Source organism: Mustela erminea, chromosome 6 (genome assembly GCF_009829155.1).
Source record: "Mustela erminea isolate mMusErm1 chromosome 6, mMusErm1.Pri, whole genome shotgun sequence".
NCBI classification, from domain to species: domain Eukaryota; kingdom Metazoa; phylum Chordata; class Mammalia; order Carnivora; family Mustelidae; genus Mustela; species Mustela erminea.
This window is the reverse complement of record NC_045619.1, coordinates 139783573-139801926: the sequence shown is the minus strand read 5'-3', so window position 1 is coordinate 139801926 and position 18354 is coordinate 139783573. Positions and strand designations below refer to the sequence as shown.

The window sequence follows — 18354 nt, the reverse complement described above, 5'->3', positions numbered from 1 at the left end:
TTTCTGAGCTTTTTACCCTATTCCACAGACCTGTGTGCTGCTTTGGTGCTAATACTATGCTACCATACTGTTTTGATTACTATAGCTTTGTAGTAGAGTTTGAAATCATGAAACTTGATACATCCAGGTTTAATTTTCTTTCTCAAGAATGTTTTGGCCATTTGGAGTCTTTTGTGGTTCCATAAAAAGTTTAAGTTTTTTATTCTAGTTCTGTGAAAAATGTCACTGGAATTTTGATATGGATTGCAATGAATCTGCAGAATGCTTTGTGCAGTCTGGACATCTTAACAGTGTCCTTCCAAACCATGAGCAGCAAATATCTTTCCTTTTATTTGTTTTGTCTTCAGTTTCTTTCATCAGTGTGTTAGTTTTCAGTGTACATAGCTTTCATGTCCTTGGTTAAATTTATTCCTATGTATTTTTTTGATATAAATGGGGTTGTTTCCTTGATTTCTCTTTATGATACTTCATTATTCGTATATAAAAATGCAGCAGCAGGTTCTATATATTAATTTTGTATTTGCAAGTTCACTGAATTCATTTATTCTAATAGTTTTTGTTTTTCTGGAATCTTCAGGATTTTCTATATATAGTGTCATGTCCTCAACAAATAATGAGTTTTAATTTTTTTTTAACCAATATGGCTTTCTGTTTTTTCTTCCTGCTTCCAATACTATTGAATAAAAGTGGCATGAATGGACTTTCTTGTCTTGTTCATGATCTTAGAAGAAAGGCTCCGTTTTTCACCACTGCATATAAGGTTACCTGTGGGGTTGTCATGTGTGGCCTCCATTATGTTGATGTGTGGTGATCCCTCTAAACCCATCTTGAGAGTTTTTATAATGAAAGGATGTTGAATTTTATCAATGCTTTTCCTACATCTGTTGAGATGATCATATGATTTTTATTTTTTGTTTTGTCAGTGTGGTGTATTCACCTTGAGTAGCTGGTATTTAACCATCCTTGCATCCCCAGAATAAATCCTATTCGGTCACGGTGAATGACTCTTTTAATGTATTGTTGAATTTGATTTTTTTTCACTTATTCAATTTTGTTACTAGTAATCAGTTCAGATTTTCTCTTGATTCAGTCTTGGAAAGATTGTATATTTGTAGGAATTTATCCATTTCTTCTAGGGTGTCCCAATTTGCTGGCATATAATTTTTTATAGTCCCTTATAACCCTATATATTTCTGTGCCATCAGTTGTAACTTCTCTCTCATTTCTGATATTATTTATTTGGGGTCCTCTCTCTCTCTCTCTCTCTCTCTCTCTGTGATTACTATGACAAAAGTTCTGCCAGTTTTATCTTTTTAAAGATCTATCTCTTAGATTCACTGATCTTTTTTAGGTTTTATTTTTTTTTGTCTCTATTTCATTTATTTTTGCTCTGAACTTTATTATTTCCCATAAACTTGGGCTTTGTTTCTTCTTGTTCTCTTTGGTTTAAATTTAGATTGTTTATTTGAGAGACTTCTTTCTTGAGGTGGGCCTGTATCCTTATAAATTTCACTGACAGCTCTGTGTCCCCAAGATTTTGAACCGCTGTGTTTCCAGGTTCATTTGTCTCCAAGTATATTTGACTTCCTTCTTGACTTCTTCATCTACCCACTGGCTATTGAGTAGAATATTTACCCTCCATGTGTCTGTTTTTTCCAGGTTTTTTTTTTTTTTCCTTCTGAGTTCTAGTTTCATATTGCTGTGGTTGGAAAAGATGTTTAATAAGATTTCACTATTCTTGAATTTATTGAGCCTTGTTTTGTGGGCTAACCCATGATCTATCCTGGAAAATGTCCTACATGCACTTGAAAAGAATGTTTATTCTACTGTTTTCAGATAGAATGTTCTGTGTATATCTGTTCAGTTCATGAGGTCTAATGTATTTAAAACCACTGTTTCCATATGGATTTTCTGCCTGGATGTTCTGTCTATTGATGTAGGCAGGGTGTTAAAATCCCTTATTATTGCATTGTAGTTAATTTCTCCCTTTATGTCTATCAATATTTGCTTCCTATGTTAGACGCTCCTGTGTTGATATATATTCATAATTTTTTGTCCTTCTGTTGGATCAGTTCCTTTATAATTATGTAATGCTTGTTACAACCTTCAGTTTAAACCTGATTCCGTCTGATACAATATCACTACAGTTTTTTTCTTCCATTTGCATGGATTATGTTTTTCCACACCTTTACTTTCTCTGGGTCTTTAGATCTAAAGTCTCTTGTAGGCAGCATATAATTGGGTCTTGTTCTTTAATCTACCCAGTCATCTATGTCCTTGGATGAGAGCATTAGTCTGTTTACATATAAAGTGATTATTGAGAAGTTTGGACTTATCACTGCTTTGTTAATTGTTTTCTGGTTGTTTTGTAGTTCTCTGTTCTCCTCTTGCTCTCTTCCCTTATGACTGGTGAGTTCCTTTAGTGTTATGCTTGGGTTCCTTTCTCTTTATTTTTTGTTATCTATTATAGATGTATAAATGCATCCTGAGTACGCAGCAGTCTATACTAGCTTGATGGTCACTTAAGTTCAGACTACATTCTTAGTCCTTCTTCTCTATGTTATATATTTTTAATGTTCTATTTTTTTTAAAGATTTTATTTATTTATTTGACAGAGAAAGATCACAAGTAGATGGAGAGAGAGGCAGGCAGAGAGAGAGAGAGAGAGGGAAGGAAGCAGGCTCCCTGCTGAGCAGAGAGCCCGATGCGGGAACTCGATCCCAGGACCCTGAGATCATGACCTGAACCGAAGGCAGCGGCTTAACCCACTGAGCCACCCAGGCACCCAATGTTCTATTTTTTAAAAAAGATTTTATTTACTTATTTTGGAGAGCATGAGAACATGAGGTGGGGGGGAGGGTTAGAGTCCCTGGTGGTGGGACTCAATCCTGGGACTCCAGGATCACGACCTGTGCGGGAGGCAGCTGCTTAGCCAACTGAGCCACCCAGGCACTCTATGATATTTTATTTTACGTATACTTTTATGTAGGGAATCCAAGAATTTTTGTACATATAATTGATTTTACATTTTAACCTTCATACTAGGTTTATAAGTGATTTTCTATTTACTTTTACCAGTGATTTTTTTTTTTTCCTTTCATCATTTTCTTCAAGGCCCTTCTTTTCTGCTTGAAGTAGTCCTTTTAAATTTCTTATAAGGCTGGTTTGGTGGTGATGAAATCTTTTAACCTTTGCCAGGAAAATTCTTTGTCTTCTTCAGTTCTGAATGATAACCTTGCTGGGTAGAGTATTCTTGGTTACAGTTTTCTTCCTTTCGGCACTTTGAATATATCATGTTCAGAGTATCTGCCTTATGGAGTTTCACTTCAACATAACTAGTTGCTTTTCTCTTGCCTCTTTTAAGACTCTCCTTATCTTTAATTTCTTATATTTTAATTATTTTGTGTCTCGGTGTGGACCTCTTGAGTTCATCTTGTTTTGGACTCTGCTCCCTGAACCTGGATCTGGATGTCTCTTTCTTTTCTTAGGTTAGGGAAATTTTCAGCTATTATGTCTTCAAATATATTTTCCACCCTTTTTTCCTCTTCTTTTCTAATACAAGTGTTAGCATAGGGTAAGGGACCTCTGTGACAACATCAAGTATACTAATTTTAGAAAGAGTGAGTGGGGGGAGGAGCAGAGTGAGAGAATCTTCAAGAAGACTACCTGCTGAGCACAGAGCCCAACAAGGGGCTTGATCTCATGACCCATAAGATAATGACCTGATTTGAAACCAAGAGTTGGATGCTTAACTGACTGAGCTACCCAGAGACACCCATGCTAATTTTTAAAGTTCTCTTTTCCTTTTGCTGTTCAGCTTCCATGCTTTCTATACCCCATTTTCCACATGCTGATCTGTTATTCTATATCCTTTAATCTAGTAGTGATTTACTCTAGTGTAACTTTCATTTCTGCTACTTCATTCTTTGATTGGCTCTTTTTTGTATTTTCTGTCTGTAGAATTTTCACTGAGTTCATCCACTTTTCTCTCAAGTCTGTTGGGCATCTTTATGACCATTACTTTGAACTCTTTGTCAGTTAGATTGCTATCTCTATTTTATGTAGTTCTTTTTCTGAAGTTTTGTCTTGTTCTTTAGCTTGGAACATACTCTTCTCACTCTGACTTTTTCTGTTTATTTCTATGAATTAGGGGATAAAGTTACTTTCCCTAGTCTTGAAGGAATGACTTTGTGTAGGAATGTCCTCTGTATAGACTGTGAATGCCTGGGGTGCTCTGTGCAATGGGCTTCTTGGAGGGATGGTTGGAGCATTCTGCACTATGTCTTCCCTGACAGGGTGGCTGGAGCTGAAGTGAACATAGGCTGGTACATCCTAGGGCAACTTATATCAGTTTGCCCTGGTGGATGGCTGGAGTTGGGGTGGGCATGGGTTAGGGGTGTCCTAGAATGCTTTGCATTTGTGTTGCCAGGGCTAGATGGCTGGAGCCATAGTGGGTGCTGGCCAGAAGTGTCTTAATATGTATCTACTGGAGCAGCCCTAATGAGATGGCTGGAGGTGCAGCAGGCAGGGGTGGAGTTGCCTTAGAGGGACGGATGGAGCTGGTATAGGCTGGCACCCCGGGGCTCCCAGAAGCAGCAGCTTGGCCAGAGGGCCTGGACTCTGCTCCTCTCTGCACTATCCAAGTACAAGGGGAGCTTAAACAGTGGTTCTTGCCAGCACCTCTGATTTCAGGGAGAGTTTCAGCAGTTCCCCCCACTGTTCGGTGGACATTAGTAGGATTAGTAAATGGGTCTCCTTCACTTGGAGCCTAGTTGTGCTTTAAACTACTATTCCTCCAGGTGGGCAAGTCTGCATGGCCCTCCTCAGCGCCGTCCCTCCCTCTGAAGTTGGTAGTGTTGGGCTCCCCTCATTACTGTGCCTCTATGCTTTGCTGAGGAGAAGCTGTCTAGTTGGCCCTAAGTTCTTCAGGTGGAATTATTCCTCCGTATGTTGGAGTAGATTTGTGTGTCTATGGGAGGAGGTGAGTTTAGGCTTTTCCCAAGCTATCGTCTTGGACCTCCTCTTTCCACTGAACCTTACTGGTGACTCCAGGTCAGTGTTATGAACACTTGCTACAGGAGAGCACACAATCCCACTGTCCCAGGGCCTTTTAGTTGCCTCACATCTTCCTTTTATGTCAGATTCAACACGCCCCTCTCACTGTGCTTGCTGGGCCAGCCTCCAGCAGCTCAGCCAGCCTCCTGTCTAGCTTTTTCTTTTTTTTTTTAAGTCTTTTTTTCCCCCTTAGCCTGCAGTGTGTCAGAAACCAGAAAACTAAGCTTTTGAGGGTTTCTATGTTAAATAAGTGTTAAACTGTATTTGGAGAAAAGAGGTTAAGGAGATTAAAGCACAACCGCTTTCCTCGAAGAAGGATGTGAAAAGATGGTGTATGATAGAGACATTTTGGACAGACACGCATTCATGAAGGAGGCTACATGTGTGGCTTCTATCCACTTCTTTCAGGTGTAGGCAGATACGTTCCCACAGGTGCATTTGAATGTTCAAGGAAGCATTCCCCCCTTTCCTACCCAAGAGGAGAACATTCCATAAGCATTTCTAGCCGACCCATGCAAAACCAAGAGATCTGAAGGAGGCAGAGAGAAAGCCGTAGTAAGATGCCGAAGAGAAATCAGGGTAATGGAAGGGGACGAGAAAAGTGGACACGCGAGGGGCGATAACTGTAACTATCAGAACAAAGAACAAAATGAGGTCAGAACCTTACTGCTTTGGAGACGGGGGTTCCTGGGTTGATTGTCCTCACCATGGGCATAGAACTTCCTGCCACAAAACCACCCTGGCCCTTTCCCCTCACTACCGCGATTCAATTGACTGGACCGGGAAAGCCAGATCTCTCAGCATGTGTTTCCAAAGAGTAAACTTTACCTGTACACAATTCCTTTGGAATGAAGGAACTGCAGACCGAGAATGATTTCAGCAGCATAGAACCTGGGGGAAGGAAAATCAAAGTGGAATATGGATGCATTAATGGAACGAAAGAAAATCCCCTTTTTAGATATTCTCAGTGTGTACACACAACTTCTGTCTATAATTTTGTTCAGTCCTAAAAAAAGGGAGACGTCATCCATTCTGTATGTGCACCCCCAGCCCTGAGAGGATGAAATAACGCCAGAATTTAGTCTTATCTGCACCTAGTGCTTATTCTTATACTTGAAGCTATGATTTTCCAACTGTTTTTATTTTTTTCTAATAAAACACCCATGGACACTAAACAGAATAGTGTAAGTAGTACAAGAAAATAATTTTCCCTTTTATTTTAAACTCTGCTTAGTGCCCTTAGACCTACATGCAGGGTCATTCCACATAGATCTGAGTTGTTTATGGGCAAGAAATGTAGCCCGAGAGGTAAAGGAAGGATATTGGAAGATGGGAGTGAGATGCTGTTCCCCATCTCCAGTGATGACCGGCACCTGGAAGGCATTCAGAGCACGGCAGACAGCATGTCTCTGATGGCTTTCATGCCTTCCAGAGGTATGAGAAAGGCACGTTGAGAATCCTTTAGCATGAAAACTGCTTGATGATTTTTCTGTTTCACAGAAATCCCATAAAATTATCTCCGGGCACTTTGCTGATGGTTCCTGGAGGTGATGAGCTTAGTGGTATGCTAGGCAATGGCTTTGACAAAAAGTCATTTCACCCACGGGTTTCTGTAGGAGCTGGTGGGACCAGTCCATTTTTCAGCCCAGCTCAGCCTAAACCACTCAAAGTGCGCATTAGGGGTGAGTGAAAGATTACAGAGCACCAGGCAAAGAAAGCTAGTTGTACCCATATTTTTAAGTGAGCCTCATGGCACAGTTTTCTCTTTTTCTGACTGTCACAGTGGTTTTATTATTGAGGAAACAGGGCCCACAGGAGGAGGAGTACCGGGGGTTTCTGTGGGACTCAGCTGCGTTACCACCTGGTAAATGCAGTCTGCCTGTTTTCGCTTGATGCCAGAAAAGGTGAAGATCTATTCTCAAGGAATAAATGCCTCTTCTGGTTTCATAATACTCATGTCCCTGGAGCCAGATGATTTATGCCTTCACATAGAGCTCCCCATTAGTTAAAGCCTTAGTTAAAAGCTTTAGTTAAAGCTTCATCCCCAGGACCACCTTTTTTTTTTTTAATTTTTTATTTTTTATAAACATATATTTTTATCCCCAGGGGTACAGGTCTGTGAATCACCAGGTTTACACACTTCACAGCACTCACCAAAGCACATACCCTCCCCAATGTCCATAATCCCACCCCCTTCTCCCAAACCCCCTCCCCCCAGCAACCCTCAGTTTGTTTTGTGAGATTAAGAGTCACTTATGGTTTGTCTCCCTCCCAATCCCATCTTGCTTCATTGATTCTTCTCCTACCCACTTAAGCCCCTTTTAAAGATCTGTGTTTCATCTGACTACTTTTCAAGGGCAAATATTTGCTTCTGTGTTTAGATTATCTAGAAGCGTGACGTCTTGGGGTAGCTTCTTAAGAAACCAAGTTGTTGATTTCAAAACACAAAGAAATGAAACAAAACGGACTCCAGTTTAAGCTTCACAAACTGGGAACGTTACCTTGTCTGATATGTCCCCAGGCAGTTGCCCTGACCCGGGACAGTGGCGTGCTGAGTGAGGCAACAGGAAAAATGCCACATGGGAGGAATATTCTGTGGGTAAAGTAAGTACTTGGTACCTGACAAGAATAGTGGAAAAAACCCAAACCCTTCAGAAGGCTCTTACGTTGCTCTGGAAAGATCAAACTTGTGGCAGCTTTGGATGTGGTACATTAAGTCCCCTCCATTGAGATACTCCATCACAAAGAAGAGGTTTTCCTAGAGAAAAACAAAACCATTCCAAATTTCAGCTTTTTTTTTAAAAAAATAAGAAAACAAGGACTACTTTTTAAATGGATTTAGATTATTTCAGGGAAACTAATTCTGTCTTGATCACATATAAAAAGACGGTCCCAGTAACTTAGCTGACGTATAGCATTTCTGAACACCAAGAAGCTTGGGGCATATGGGAGGCGCACGTGTATGTGTAACATTTGCTGGGATACTTGCTACTATGACTCAGCAGGTGGGTCACAGCCTGAAGGAGGGTCCCACTGGACTTTGCCACCCAGCAGTGGGATGGTGTTGGGCACTTAGACTGCAGAAGTACTGAAATTGATGGCGTGTAGGATGGTAAGAGGAATACAGTTTGGGGCTCCAATTCCAGGTTCAGGGCTTGGAAGTATGCATTCAACACTCAGCTGGTTGTTCTGAACATATTGTACAGGTATGGCACTGTGGCAAGAGTGGGGGACGTGTGTTCCTGCCTCAGCCATGAGAGATGAAACACAGTCCTGCCTTCAGGAACCTTATGATTAAGTATCGTCTTACTTCTTTCCAGTCCTGATTTCTCTTGTGAGTCACAGCTAATGAGCCAGCTCGCTGTTCCTAACAGAAGACACCATGCATGGTACTAGGGCTGGTCCCTTTGAATGGTGGCCATCCAAAGCAAGGCTGAGGGGTCTTCAGGTTGTGGTTAGAGTATCAGACGTGACTACAATTTCAATGAGCCTGAGTTCCCCCTACTGTGTGAGACCATACTTCTCCAATAAGTACTTTTATGGCATTTTGAGCATCTCGATTCTGAGTGTCCTCATGAACCACAGAATTAGTCATCCTTGAAGTGTGAAGACATTTAACATGTCTGTGCATGAATTTGCTCCTGAAAGTCTCACTTGGGTGATTTTTTAACAGAATTAACCTTTGAGTTTTGATGTGAGACTAACCAAGGCCCTGGGGCATATGAGGTGATGGTATTCTGGTCTGACAGTGACGTACAGCCTGACATTTCTACTGGGGCTATTATCTCAATAGTCTAGATGTTGTCCAGCTTTTTCTAAAGTGAACCCCTGATCTAGTTTACTGGTTCCATATATCTTCAAGTGGATCCCTTTCCATTATGGATAGGCTGAAATTCTCTGCGGATAGAAGTCCTAACTTAACATTGTTATTTCACACGAAACTTGAGATTAATCATTTGTCCAATCTTCACACATCTGCTTTATCAGCAGCACATCTTTTCTTTACCTCTTATTCTTTTAAGTACTGTATGGACTTCTAACTACTCTTTAACATAAAACTATGAAGGCCTCTACACACACAGTGGTAGAATTGCTCAGGAGAATGAAAGATAAAAAAGCTTAAAGTAAGGTCATTTATAACAGTGCTCAGACAAAAGGATCCTCAAGAATTAGGGGAGCTTACAAATTCCTATAAAAGTTGAAAATTTGGAATTTATATATTGTCAGCTAAGACTACAGGCAAGAGGCCAACCTTAACTTCTATACAACCATGGCAGAGTAGTCCCATCAGTTCTTGGGCTTACATCAGCTCTGCACCTAGCTGTGAAGGATTGGGGGCTGAATCTGTGGTGAAAGAGTCTAAGATATCCCAAGGCATGGTCATTGTTTACTCCCTTGGGCATTCCAAGAAGACCACACTACCATAGTGGTTATTAATTAAATGGTAATGGAGATTTAGAGCATCTTGGATGCCATACTTATCCTATTAAAAGATTTTGTCTCTACAATAAATCTTTTTTTAAATTTAAATTTATTTATTTATTTTTTTTATTTCCACAATAAATCTTTTTAAACCAATCTCTTCTAATTCTCATCTTTAGGTTAAGCCAGGGACACTGAAAAAAAGCCAGTCAATCCTCTTTGGTTATTTATGATGGTATTTTGCTTCAGTTGAAGTGCTTAGTTTGGGCAACTACCAGTTGGGCTGCTTATAGGGGTTTAGGGCAGTCCATGCCTGGAGGTCCAGCTTTTAGGTGGGCAGGATGGGAGAAACCAGTCATCCTGCTAGAAGGTGCTACTCTTTTCTAGAGTGTTCTAGAAACTGTTTGGAAGTCTTGGAGCTACTCATCCAGGGAACTGTTGGGTCCACTCTGGGCCCAATGAGATGACTCTGTGATGAAATGAGAATCAATACATATAATACATACAAAACACACAGTCCTAGGGTTTGGCTTTCAAGGATCACATTTTGAAGGCTAGATAAATCTTAAAAATTGAGTCCCAAGTTCCAGTCATAAAAAGTAAATACAAATAAAACAGACTCAGACTTCCATAAATGGCTGAAAAAAGAGTGCTCAGAGCTGAAGGTGACCTGCCACTAACCTGGAACCCTGTAGGATCACTCTCAAAAAGAGAAATCTGCCCACTGAAAAGACTCCACATTGGCTCAGACAGAACTAAACCCAGAAGGACAAGACTCAGGGTAATGGTCAAGACCAGAAGCTTTGTCCTTACTGAGAGCTGAGTTCATAGTTTCTTTATTTGTGACCTTGGAGAAGTTAACCTCTCTTAAACCTCATCTTCTTTACTTATTTGCAAAATGGAGGAATAATCCCACTTCACAGGGTTATCATGAGTATTACATGAGTCGATATATGTGGAGAGCTGCTTCAGGGTTAGCACTCACCATGCACTTGATAGTTGGTAGCTGTTGTTATAGGAAACAATTTGAAAAGCCAGTTAAAAAAATCCCAGCAGATCAGAAGAACTAACTAAATGGAGAGAGATTCCATGTTCATAAATAGGAACACAAGATTATCAAGATGTCTGTTCTTTCAAACTTGACCTATAGATTTAGTGAAATACCAGTCAAAATCCCAGTGAGGTATTCTGTGAATATCTAAAAACTGATTCTAAAGTTTACACAGACAGTCAAAAGACCCCAAATGGACAAAAAAATTTTATGAAGGAGAAGAACAACGTTGAAGGACTGACACTACTCTTCTTCAAGACTTACCATAAAGCCACAGTAATCAGGACAGTGTGGTATTGGCAAAAGAATAGACAAGTATACGAATGGAACAGAACAGAATCCAGAAATAGACCTCACAAATATAGTCAACTGACCTTTGAAAAAGAAGCAAAAGCAATACAACGGAGCAAAGACGGTCTCTTCAAGAAATGGTGGACATCTATATAAGCAATTCCACCTTTCTTAATTTTCATTATGTCTTACAGGAAGAATTAACACAATGTCCAAAACCAAACAGTAGCAGATACTTCTCAGAAAAAGGACCTGCATGGTCCTGGGGCTCTCGAAACAAAGAGGAAAGCAGGAGTCTAGATCTCCTCCCATGGTGTCCTATCTGTTCTGGTCACAAGCTGAGAGAAAAATGCAAAGCAGACTACTGAAGGATGTGGGCTTGTGAACCACACACAACAGTGTGGAACTCTCTTAATTCTGAGTAATACATGTTAACTGAAGCACGTGATTCTTTTGCGGAGGGAGACTTGACATTGTGAAGGTGTTGGGGGGTGGGGTGCTCCAATCTGCCCTGGTCTCAGACTCTGTCAGGAGCTCTTAGCACAGCAACCATGGAGTCGAAATTCTTGTGTCTGTGCCATCACTGACCGTCTGTGACCCGGAAGTGATGCCATCCCAGGCCTCAGTCTTTCAACCTCTGAGAAATGATGGTTATCAACTAAACTCCGCTTTAGTGGCCTCAGCACCCCCTGATTTTCACCATACATTTAATTTTTTTTCCCTTTGGGGATAAAGATGACTTAAACTACTGAGTATATAAGATCCATGGAGTTCCTCCCTGATGGCAAAATGCATTTGAGAGGATGGGAAGCTTGCAAAATTCTTATGAGAAGTCCTTGTCTAGAAACAATGCATATACGAAATAAAATTAAAGAATAGAGGCGAGCCTTCTCTTGAAACTCTCCTCAAAGGAGGTAAGCGTTATGGCCCACCATGACACCCCAAAGAAGGCTCTACAATAGTGGTCGGATGACTTCTTCCCATTTAAGTAGTCTCCTGGTTATGCTCCTAGAACATGGCTACTGGTTGGGGGCAGATACCTCTGTGTCCCATGGGTTAGAATAGGATGTGCCTTAACACTGTTATGAGCAGACATTGAGTGGCAAGAGAATAACTTGTTGATTGTTCTATTCTGTTTCTGAATCATGTATTTTAGTGTCTTAGAACTCAAGCAGACTTGCTTAAAGAAGAATGTCTGTGACTTTGGAAAAGAATAAAAACAATGGAGTCGAGTCTGACAACCTATAGGGTTATTGTCCCCAGTTTAATCAGTGAATTTTTTTGTGTGTGTATGTAGGTGGCAAAAACACAACATTCTGTCAAGTACTCTTTGGAAATGAGAAATTTATAAAAGAAAATTTGCCTTGCGTTCCCTGCAGGAGGAAACAAGCTGAGGGTCTTGTAAGCTCTGTTGGTATGAACTCAAACGGACTGATTTGTAAAAAGAGTATTCAGTAAGCCTTCCTGGTCTTTAGAGTGAGTTCTCCAAGTGTCCTTCCTTCATCCACTGATTTTATTAGTGAAACAATAAAAACACTGAGCATATTCCCATCCTCTCAGTAAAGTAAGTTTAGCTGGGGCTTGACAGTGCAATGACATTGTAGCCACTGGAAGAAGAGCTGCCTTAAATAGTCCTGAAGAACCTCTAGCTAACAAGAAAGTATTTGACATACCATTCAATAACCTTTACCAATGCTCAGTCTATAAATATACCTATGGCATACATGCTGTTCTGTATGCCAGACTATAAAAACGAGAGTGACAGTTATGTTTTGTTTTACTGTGATTTCTGACAACTGAACAGTTATTGATGTTTTTACTCTTAGATGGGTATTGGAAGTTCTGTAGCTCTTTTTTTTTTTTTTGGTGATTTAAAAAATGGTATTCATTATATTCTTATAAGATCACTTAAATAATATATATCAAGTACTTTCAAAAATTCAAAATAACCTAGCATTTTGCAAAGAATTCTGTGTCTTTGTGTACCAAGTATAGGGCTTTCCAGTTCCTACAAATATTTTTCATTACTTGGCTGATGGAACACTAAAGTTGGTTCTCCTATGTTCTTACAAAATGAGATTGCTGTAGGGAGCCTCTACTATCTAAATACCTTTATATTTAGACCATTCTGGTCTGAATTTAAGACATTGCCCTTGAACCTCTACCTTTGTGCCTCCCATCATTTTTACTTATGCCCTCGATGTGCTGAGTCTTAACTCATATTATAAGTGGACATACGGTCCCCTTCAGAGTGTGAACGACCTCAGAAGATTTTACTTCCACTTATTGTCCCCCCAGAAGAAGGGTTTAGTTGAGAATTACAACCTGGGAAAGTTGCCTTTCTGACATCCCCAGCTCTGTGGTCATGCAGAAATGGGAGGGGTTTCCTGTCTGGAAGAATACAGAGCTGGGGGCAGAGCTACCTGAGCTGTGTCCTCAGAAGGAGCACCCCAAGTGGGGGTGGAGCTTGCTTCCGGTTGGCACAGGTGTGGGGCACACTGGGTGGTGGGCTCACCTGTATACTTACACACATCTTATCAGTTTGGTCACCCCATCACTCAACTTCCTAGTTATGCATGTAGCTTGGAAGGGAATCTGGAGTATTATATCTATTGCTTTCTTCAATTCTGTGCTATATATTCGAAAATCCTACAACAGGCTTATTTCCTTTTTCATTAAGGACACATCCTCAAACCCAATAGATAATCATATGTGTGCATGTTATATCTAACTAGGGAGTGTGTGTGTGGGAGGGGGAGAGAAATCCCTTTCTACAGACCAGCAAACTCCTTCATTAGGGCTGGAAACTCTAATTAGTAAAATTCACTGCCTTTAATAGACCTATTAGTACATTTCAGAAATAATGTGCCTGAATTTCTAGAGGTCTGTATCTTGCAATGGGAACTCAGGCTCAGTTGGTATTTACTGGCTTAATTGTCCCACAGGGTCTTTTTGCATTAACTAACAAATTATTTCCTTTCATGACAAAGTACAAACAGAACTCCTTTTCATGAATTTTAAAATTGTTTCCCCTGATAGGATTAGGTCTCTAATGAGAAGCCCTAGAGCAGTTAGGCCTATGGACCTCACCACTTGAACTGCCTGAGTTTAAATCCTGGCTCCCTGCTTAACGGGTGTTTGACTTTTGATGTGTTGCCTATCCCTTAAAGATCACCTCAATTTCTTTATCTGTAAAATGGGGATAAGAACAGTATCTACTGGGGCACCTGGGTGGCTCAGTGGGTTAAAGCCTCTGCCTTCAGCTCAGGTCATGATCTCAGGGTCCTGGGATCGAGCCCCGCATCGGGCTCTCTGCTCAGCAGGGAGTCTGCCTTCCCCTCTCTCTCTGCCTGCCTCTCTGCCTACTTGTGATTTCTGTCAAATAAATAAATTTAAAAAAAAACCCCAAAACCTTAAAAAAAAAAAGAAAAAAAGACCAGTATCTACTTCATGGGGGTTGCTATGAAGAGTAAATGAGCCAAAACGGGTAAGGGGGCTACTACACGGACCTGCACACAGGGAGTGCTATGAAAGTCCGCTGTTAGTACACTCACAATGGTAGCTAGTATATATGTATGATACATGTGCATAGGCATGTTGAGACATAAATTCACAAGCACAAAACGACCTCTTAAAGACCGAGTTCTAAAATAAAAGGATAGTTTTAAGCAATATATGGTTTTGATATGAAATGACCTAGTATGCTGAAGATTTGTCACTAAATTATTAATACTGGATTTAAACTATTTGGTCACTGGTTACTAAAAAGGATGTAAAAAGAAGATAAAAATATCAAAAATCCTATTTCTGAGTGCCTCTGAGTGATCTAACTTGGAACGACTCTCTCCTTTTTATAGTACTTTTATGTATTTTCCAATTTTTAATGTATTTTTTATACATTATCATTTTATAATTAGGGAAAATTTTGTAATTTTTATAATTAGGAAACATTTTATATTTTTCTGAATTTTCTAATTTTGTAAAATTTTAAATTAGGGAAAATATTAATGAGACTTAGAAATTCTAAGTGGGGGATTTTTTTTTTTCTATCATCTTATACTTATATGGTATATATTCTCAACATTTGTCCAGGGAGCTTGCTAATCCTGTTCAGATTTAAGCTACTGAAGAATGAATCTCCAAAAGTACAAGGAATGGCTAGAGCCTCGTACTCTAGCCTGTGTATCAATTTCAGAGAGGTATGGAATAAGTCTGGTTCACTGATAAAATGAGTATTGCTATTTGTAGGGCTGGCATGGACTTTAGATTAAGTGTTTGATGTCAAGCAAGATGCTTTTTTTTTTTTTTTTTGGAGGTCACCTAAATTGAAACTGGAAGGCTTAAACATTCTGACAAAAGTATGGCCACCCACAGGGCAGTCCTGTCTTCTGATTAGATACTTTTAAAGTCCTTTCTAATCAGAATAATATCAATAGACTCATTCTTTCAAAAGACTCAAAACTGAAAAGACCTAAAAAAGGAAGCATTGTTTAAATAGAAATCTGTAGTCACCATATGAAAGAAAGTTGATTGCATACAAGATTAAGGTGACAGATTTCATAAAACCAGTTGTGCAATTCCCATGGGGCTGTTCGCAGACCCAGATGTCATTTAGCAAAGTTAAGAATCCTAGGGCTTTCAAAACACATCCTTTTAAAATTTTATCTTATGCTTTAAACATTGACATTTTGTGCATGAAAATTCTAGAATTAGTGAAGGAGGGATTCCAAAAGTTATGCTAATATAATGTGTCTTCTATACGGCCTTAAGAATGAAAGAATGACCACAATTCTTTTTATTAAGAGAATGAAAATGAAGAACACGGGAAATTATTTAGAGATGACCACTATTCAATATAGCCAAATACTAGGTAAATGAGAACAGTTGCCAAATGTTCTTAGATGAATGTAGACTTACAGCATTAAAGACATTAATAATATTATCAAACCAGTAATAACTTTGAAAATAAATGGACAACTTTGCAAATACCCTGCAAATGAGGTCAGGAATATAGACTTCATTTCCAGGAGGAAAAGAACCATCGTAGTCCTTTTTCCTAGCTTTTTTTCCTTCCAAGGCTAGTAAGTTAATGTCATAAACTGTATACAAGAGAGGACTTGCAATGTCTGAAGAAATACAACTGGAGTATTTATTACAAAGTATACCAGTACTTCTTTCAGAGTATCACATGTTAAGTCCTTAGTAAATGCTGTAATATGCAAGATCATAGTGTAACAGGATGGAGATTGAAGAATGGAATTAAACTCTTTGGGATATACCCTGATAGAGCCCATGGAAGGAGCTGGGAGGTGTATCCTGGAGAACAAAGAAGAGCTTGTCCAGACTAAAAGGAAATAAAATACCTAAAGCTCTGTGCTTGGAATAGTATAAGAACTCATCACATGTTATGTATATTGTCATTATTTATCACCTAGGGAATAAAAACATTAATCTGTATTATACTCAGAGCAAGGATGGCCCCAACATTTGCAAGGTCCAGAGCAGGGGTACAAGTGGATGCCAATACCATCTGTATAAAAATTTAAGTGTTAGGGGCGCCTCAGTGGCTCAGTAGGTTAAGCCTCTGCCTTCGGCTCAGGTCATGATCTCAGGATCCTGGGATGGAGCCCTACATCGGGCTCTCTGCTCAGCAAAGAGCTTGCTTCCTCCTCTCTCTCTGCCTGCCTCTCTGCCTACTTGTGATCTCTGTCAAATAAATAAATTTTTAAAAAATATTTTATTTAAGTGTTAAAAATCAGTTTATCAACTATTGCATTAAATATATCCTATATTTCTATACATACATACATACATACAGAGAGTGCTAGAGAGAGAGCAAGCTAGAGAGCTCCGCCTCTGTTGCTTGTGTCTAAGGCTTAAGTCATGAAAAGGATAATTATGTAATAAAATGAGTTGTGAGTCGGATTTGGTGTTTAGGCACCTTGAAATCTCAATTTTTCTAATTTTGGATTGATACTATCTAGAAAAGAACACTGACATGTGATCAGCTAGGCTGACTCTTGGATGTCCATTTCCTTCACTGCTGCTGACCCCAAAATTTCAACTCTTATCCTTAAAAAACTTCTAAAAATATATCGAGATATAATTAACATACAATATCATACTAGTTTCAGGTGTATAATACAGTGATTCGGCATTTGTATACATTGGGAAATGGTTACCACAATAAGTACAATTACCATCTGTCACTTTACAAAGTTTATACACTATTACAAACCATAGTCTTCTTGCTGTAGATTACATCTCCATTACTTTATTTTATAGCTAGAAGTTTGTAGCTCTTAATCCCCTTCACCTATTTCTCCCCCAACCCCCTCCCAGAGTTCTGGTAACCACCAACCCATTCTCTGTATCCATAGTTTGGGTTTGGTTTTGTTTTGTTTTTTAGATTGCACATAAAAGTAAAATCATGTGATGTTTGTCTTTCTCTGACTTATTTTACTTAGCATAATACACTCAAGGTCCATACGTGTTGTAAATGTTAACATTTTATTCTTTTTTTCAGCTGAGTGGTAGTCCATTACACACACACACACACACACACACACACACACACACACATATCTTCTTTATCCATGTAGCCATTGATGGCCACTTAGGTTATTTCCATGTCTTGGCTATTATAAATAATGTTGCATTAACATAGGAGTGCATAGATCTTTTCAAATTAGTGTTTTCATTTTCTTTGGATCAACAGCCAGAAGTGAAATTACTGGACCACGGGGCAGTTCTATTTTTAGATTTGCGAGGAACTACCATACTGTTTGGCATAATGGCTGCACCATTGACATTCCCACCAACAGTGCACAGTGGTTCCCTTTCTCCACATCTTCGCCAACTGCTGTTATTTTTGACTTTTTATAACAGCCATTCAGGCAGGTGTCAGGTGATATCTCATTGTGGCTTTGATCTGCATTTTCCTGATGAGTAGTGTTTAAACACCTTTTCATAGGTCTGTTGGCCATTTGTATGTCTTAATTGAAGAAATGTCTATTCAGGTCCTCTACCCATTTTTCAATTGGTTATTTTTTATTTTTATATTGAATCATATCTGTTCTTATATTTTGGATACTAAGCCTTTACTTGTTATCATTTGTAAATATCTTCTATCAGTAGAACCCCTTCAGTCAGTTGCCTTTTCTTTGTTTATGGTTTCCTTTCTGTACAAAAGCTCTTTAGTTTGATGGTGTCTCATTTATTTTTGTGCTTATTGCCTTGTCTGAGGACACAAAAGAATGTCACTTAGACTAATGTCCAAGAGCTTACTGCCTATGTTTTCTTCTAGGAGTTTTGTAGTTTCTGAACTTAAATTTAAGTTCTTAATCCATTTTGACTTTATTTTTGTGTCTGGTATAACAAAGTCCAGTTCATTCTTCTGCATGTGACTGACCAGTTTTCCCAACATCATTTAATGAAGAAATTCTTTTTCCCATTGTATGTTCTAGCCCCCTTTGTCAAAGACGGACTGTAAAAGCATGAGTTTGTTGCTGTACTCTCTATTTTTATTCTGTTCT

General features: G+C 39.2%; 1 protein-coding gene across 11 annotated transcripts in view; it reads right to left on the bottom strand.

Annotated features, from left to right (window-relative positions):
- Window positions 1–18354, bottom strand: part of PRKCQ (protein kinase C theta) — a 182078-nt gene that overhangs the window by 28548 nt on the left and 135176 nt on the right. For 10 of the 11 annotated variants that reach the window (XM_032349801.1, XM_032349802.1, XM_032349799.1 and 7 more), the window contains 2 exons: window positions 7722–7813; window positions 5884–5946 (listed from right to left, as the gene is read on the bottom strand). In XM_032349801.1, the coding sequence (XP_032205692.1) occupies window positions 5884–5946; window positions 7722–7813 (155 nt within the window). The remainder of the gene's footprint in view (window positions 1–5883; window positions 5947–7721; window positions 7814–18354) is intronic. The other variant, XM_032349798.1, reaches the window with a different exon arrangement.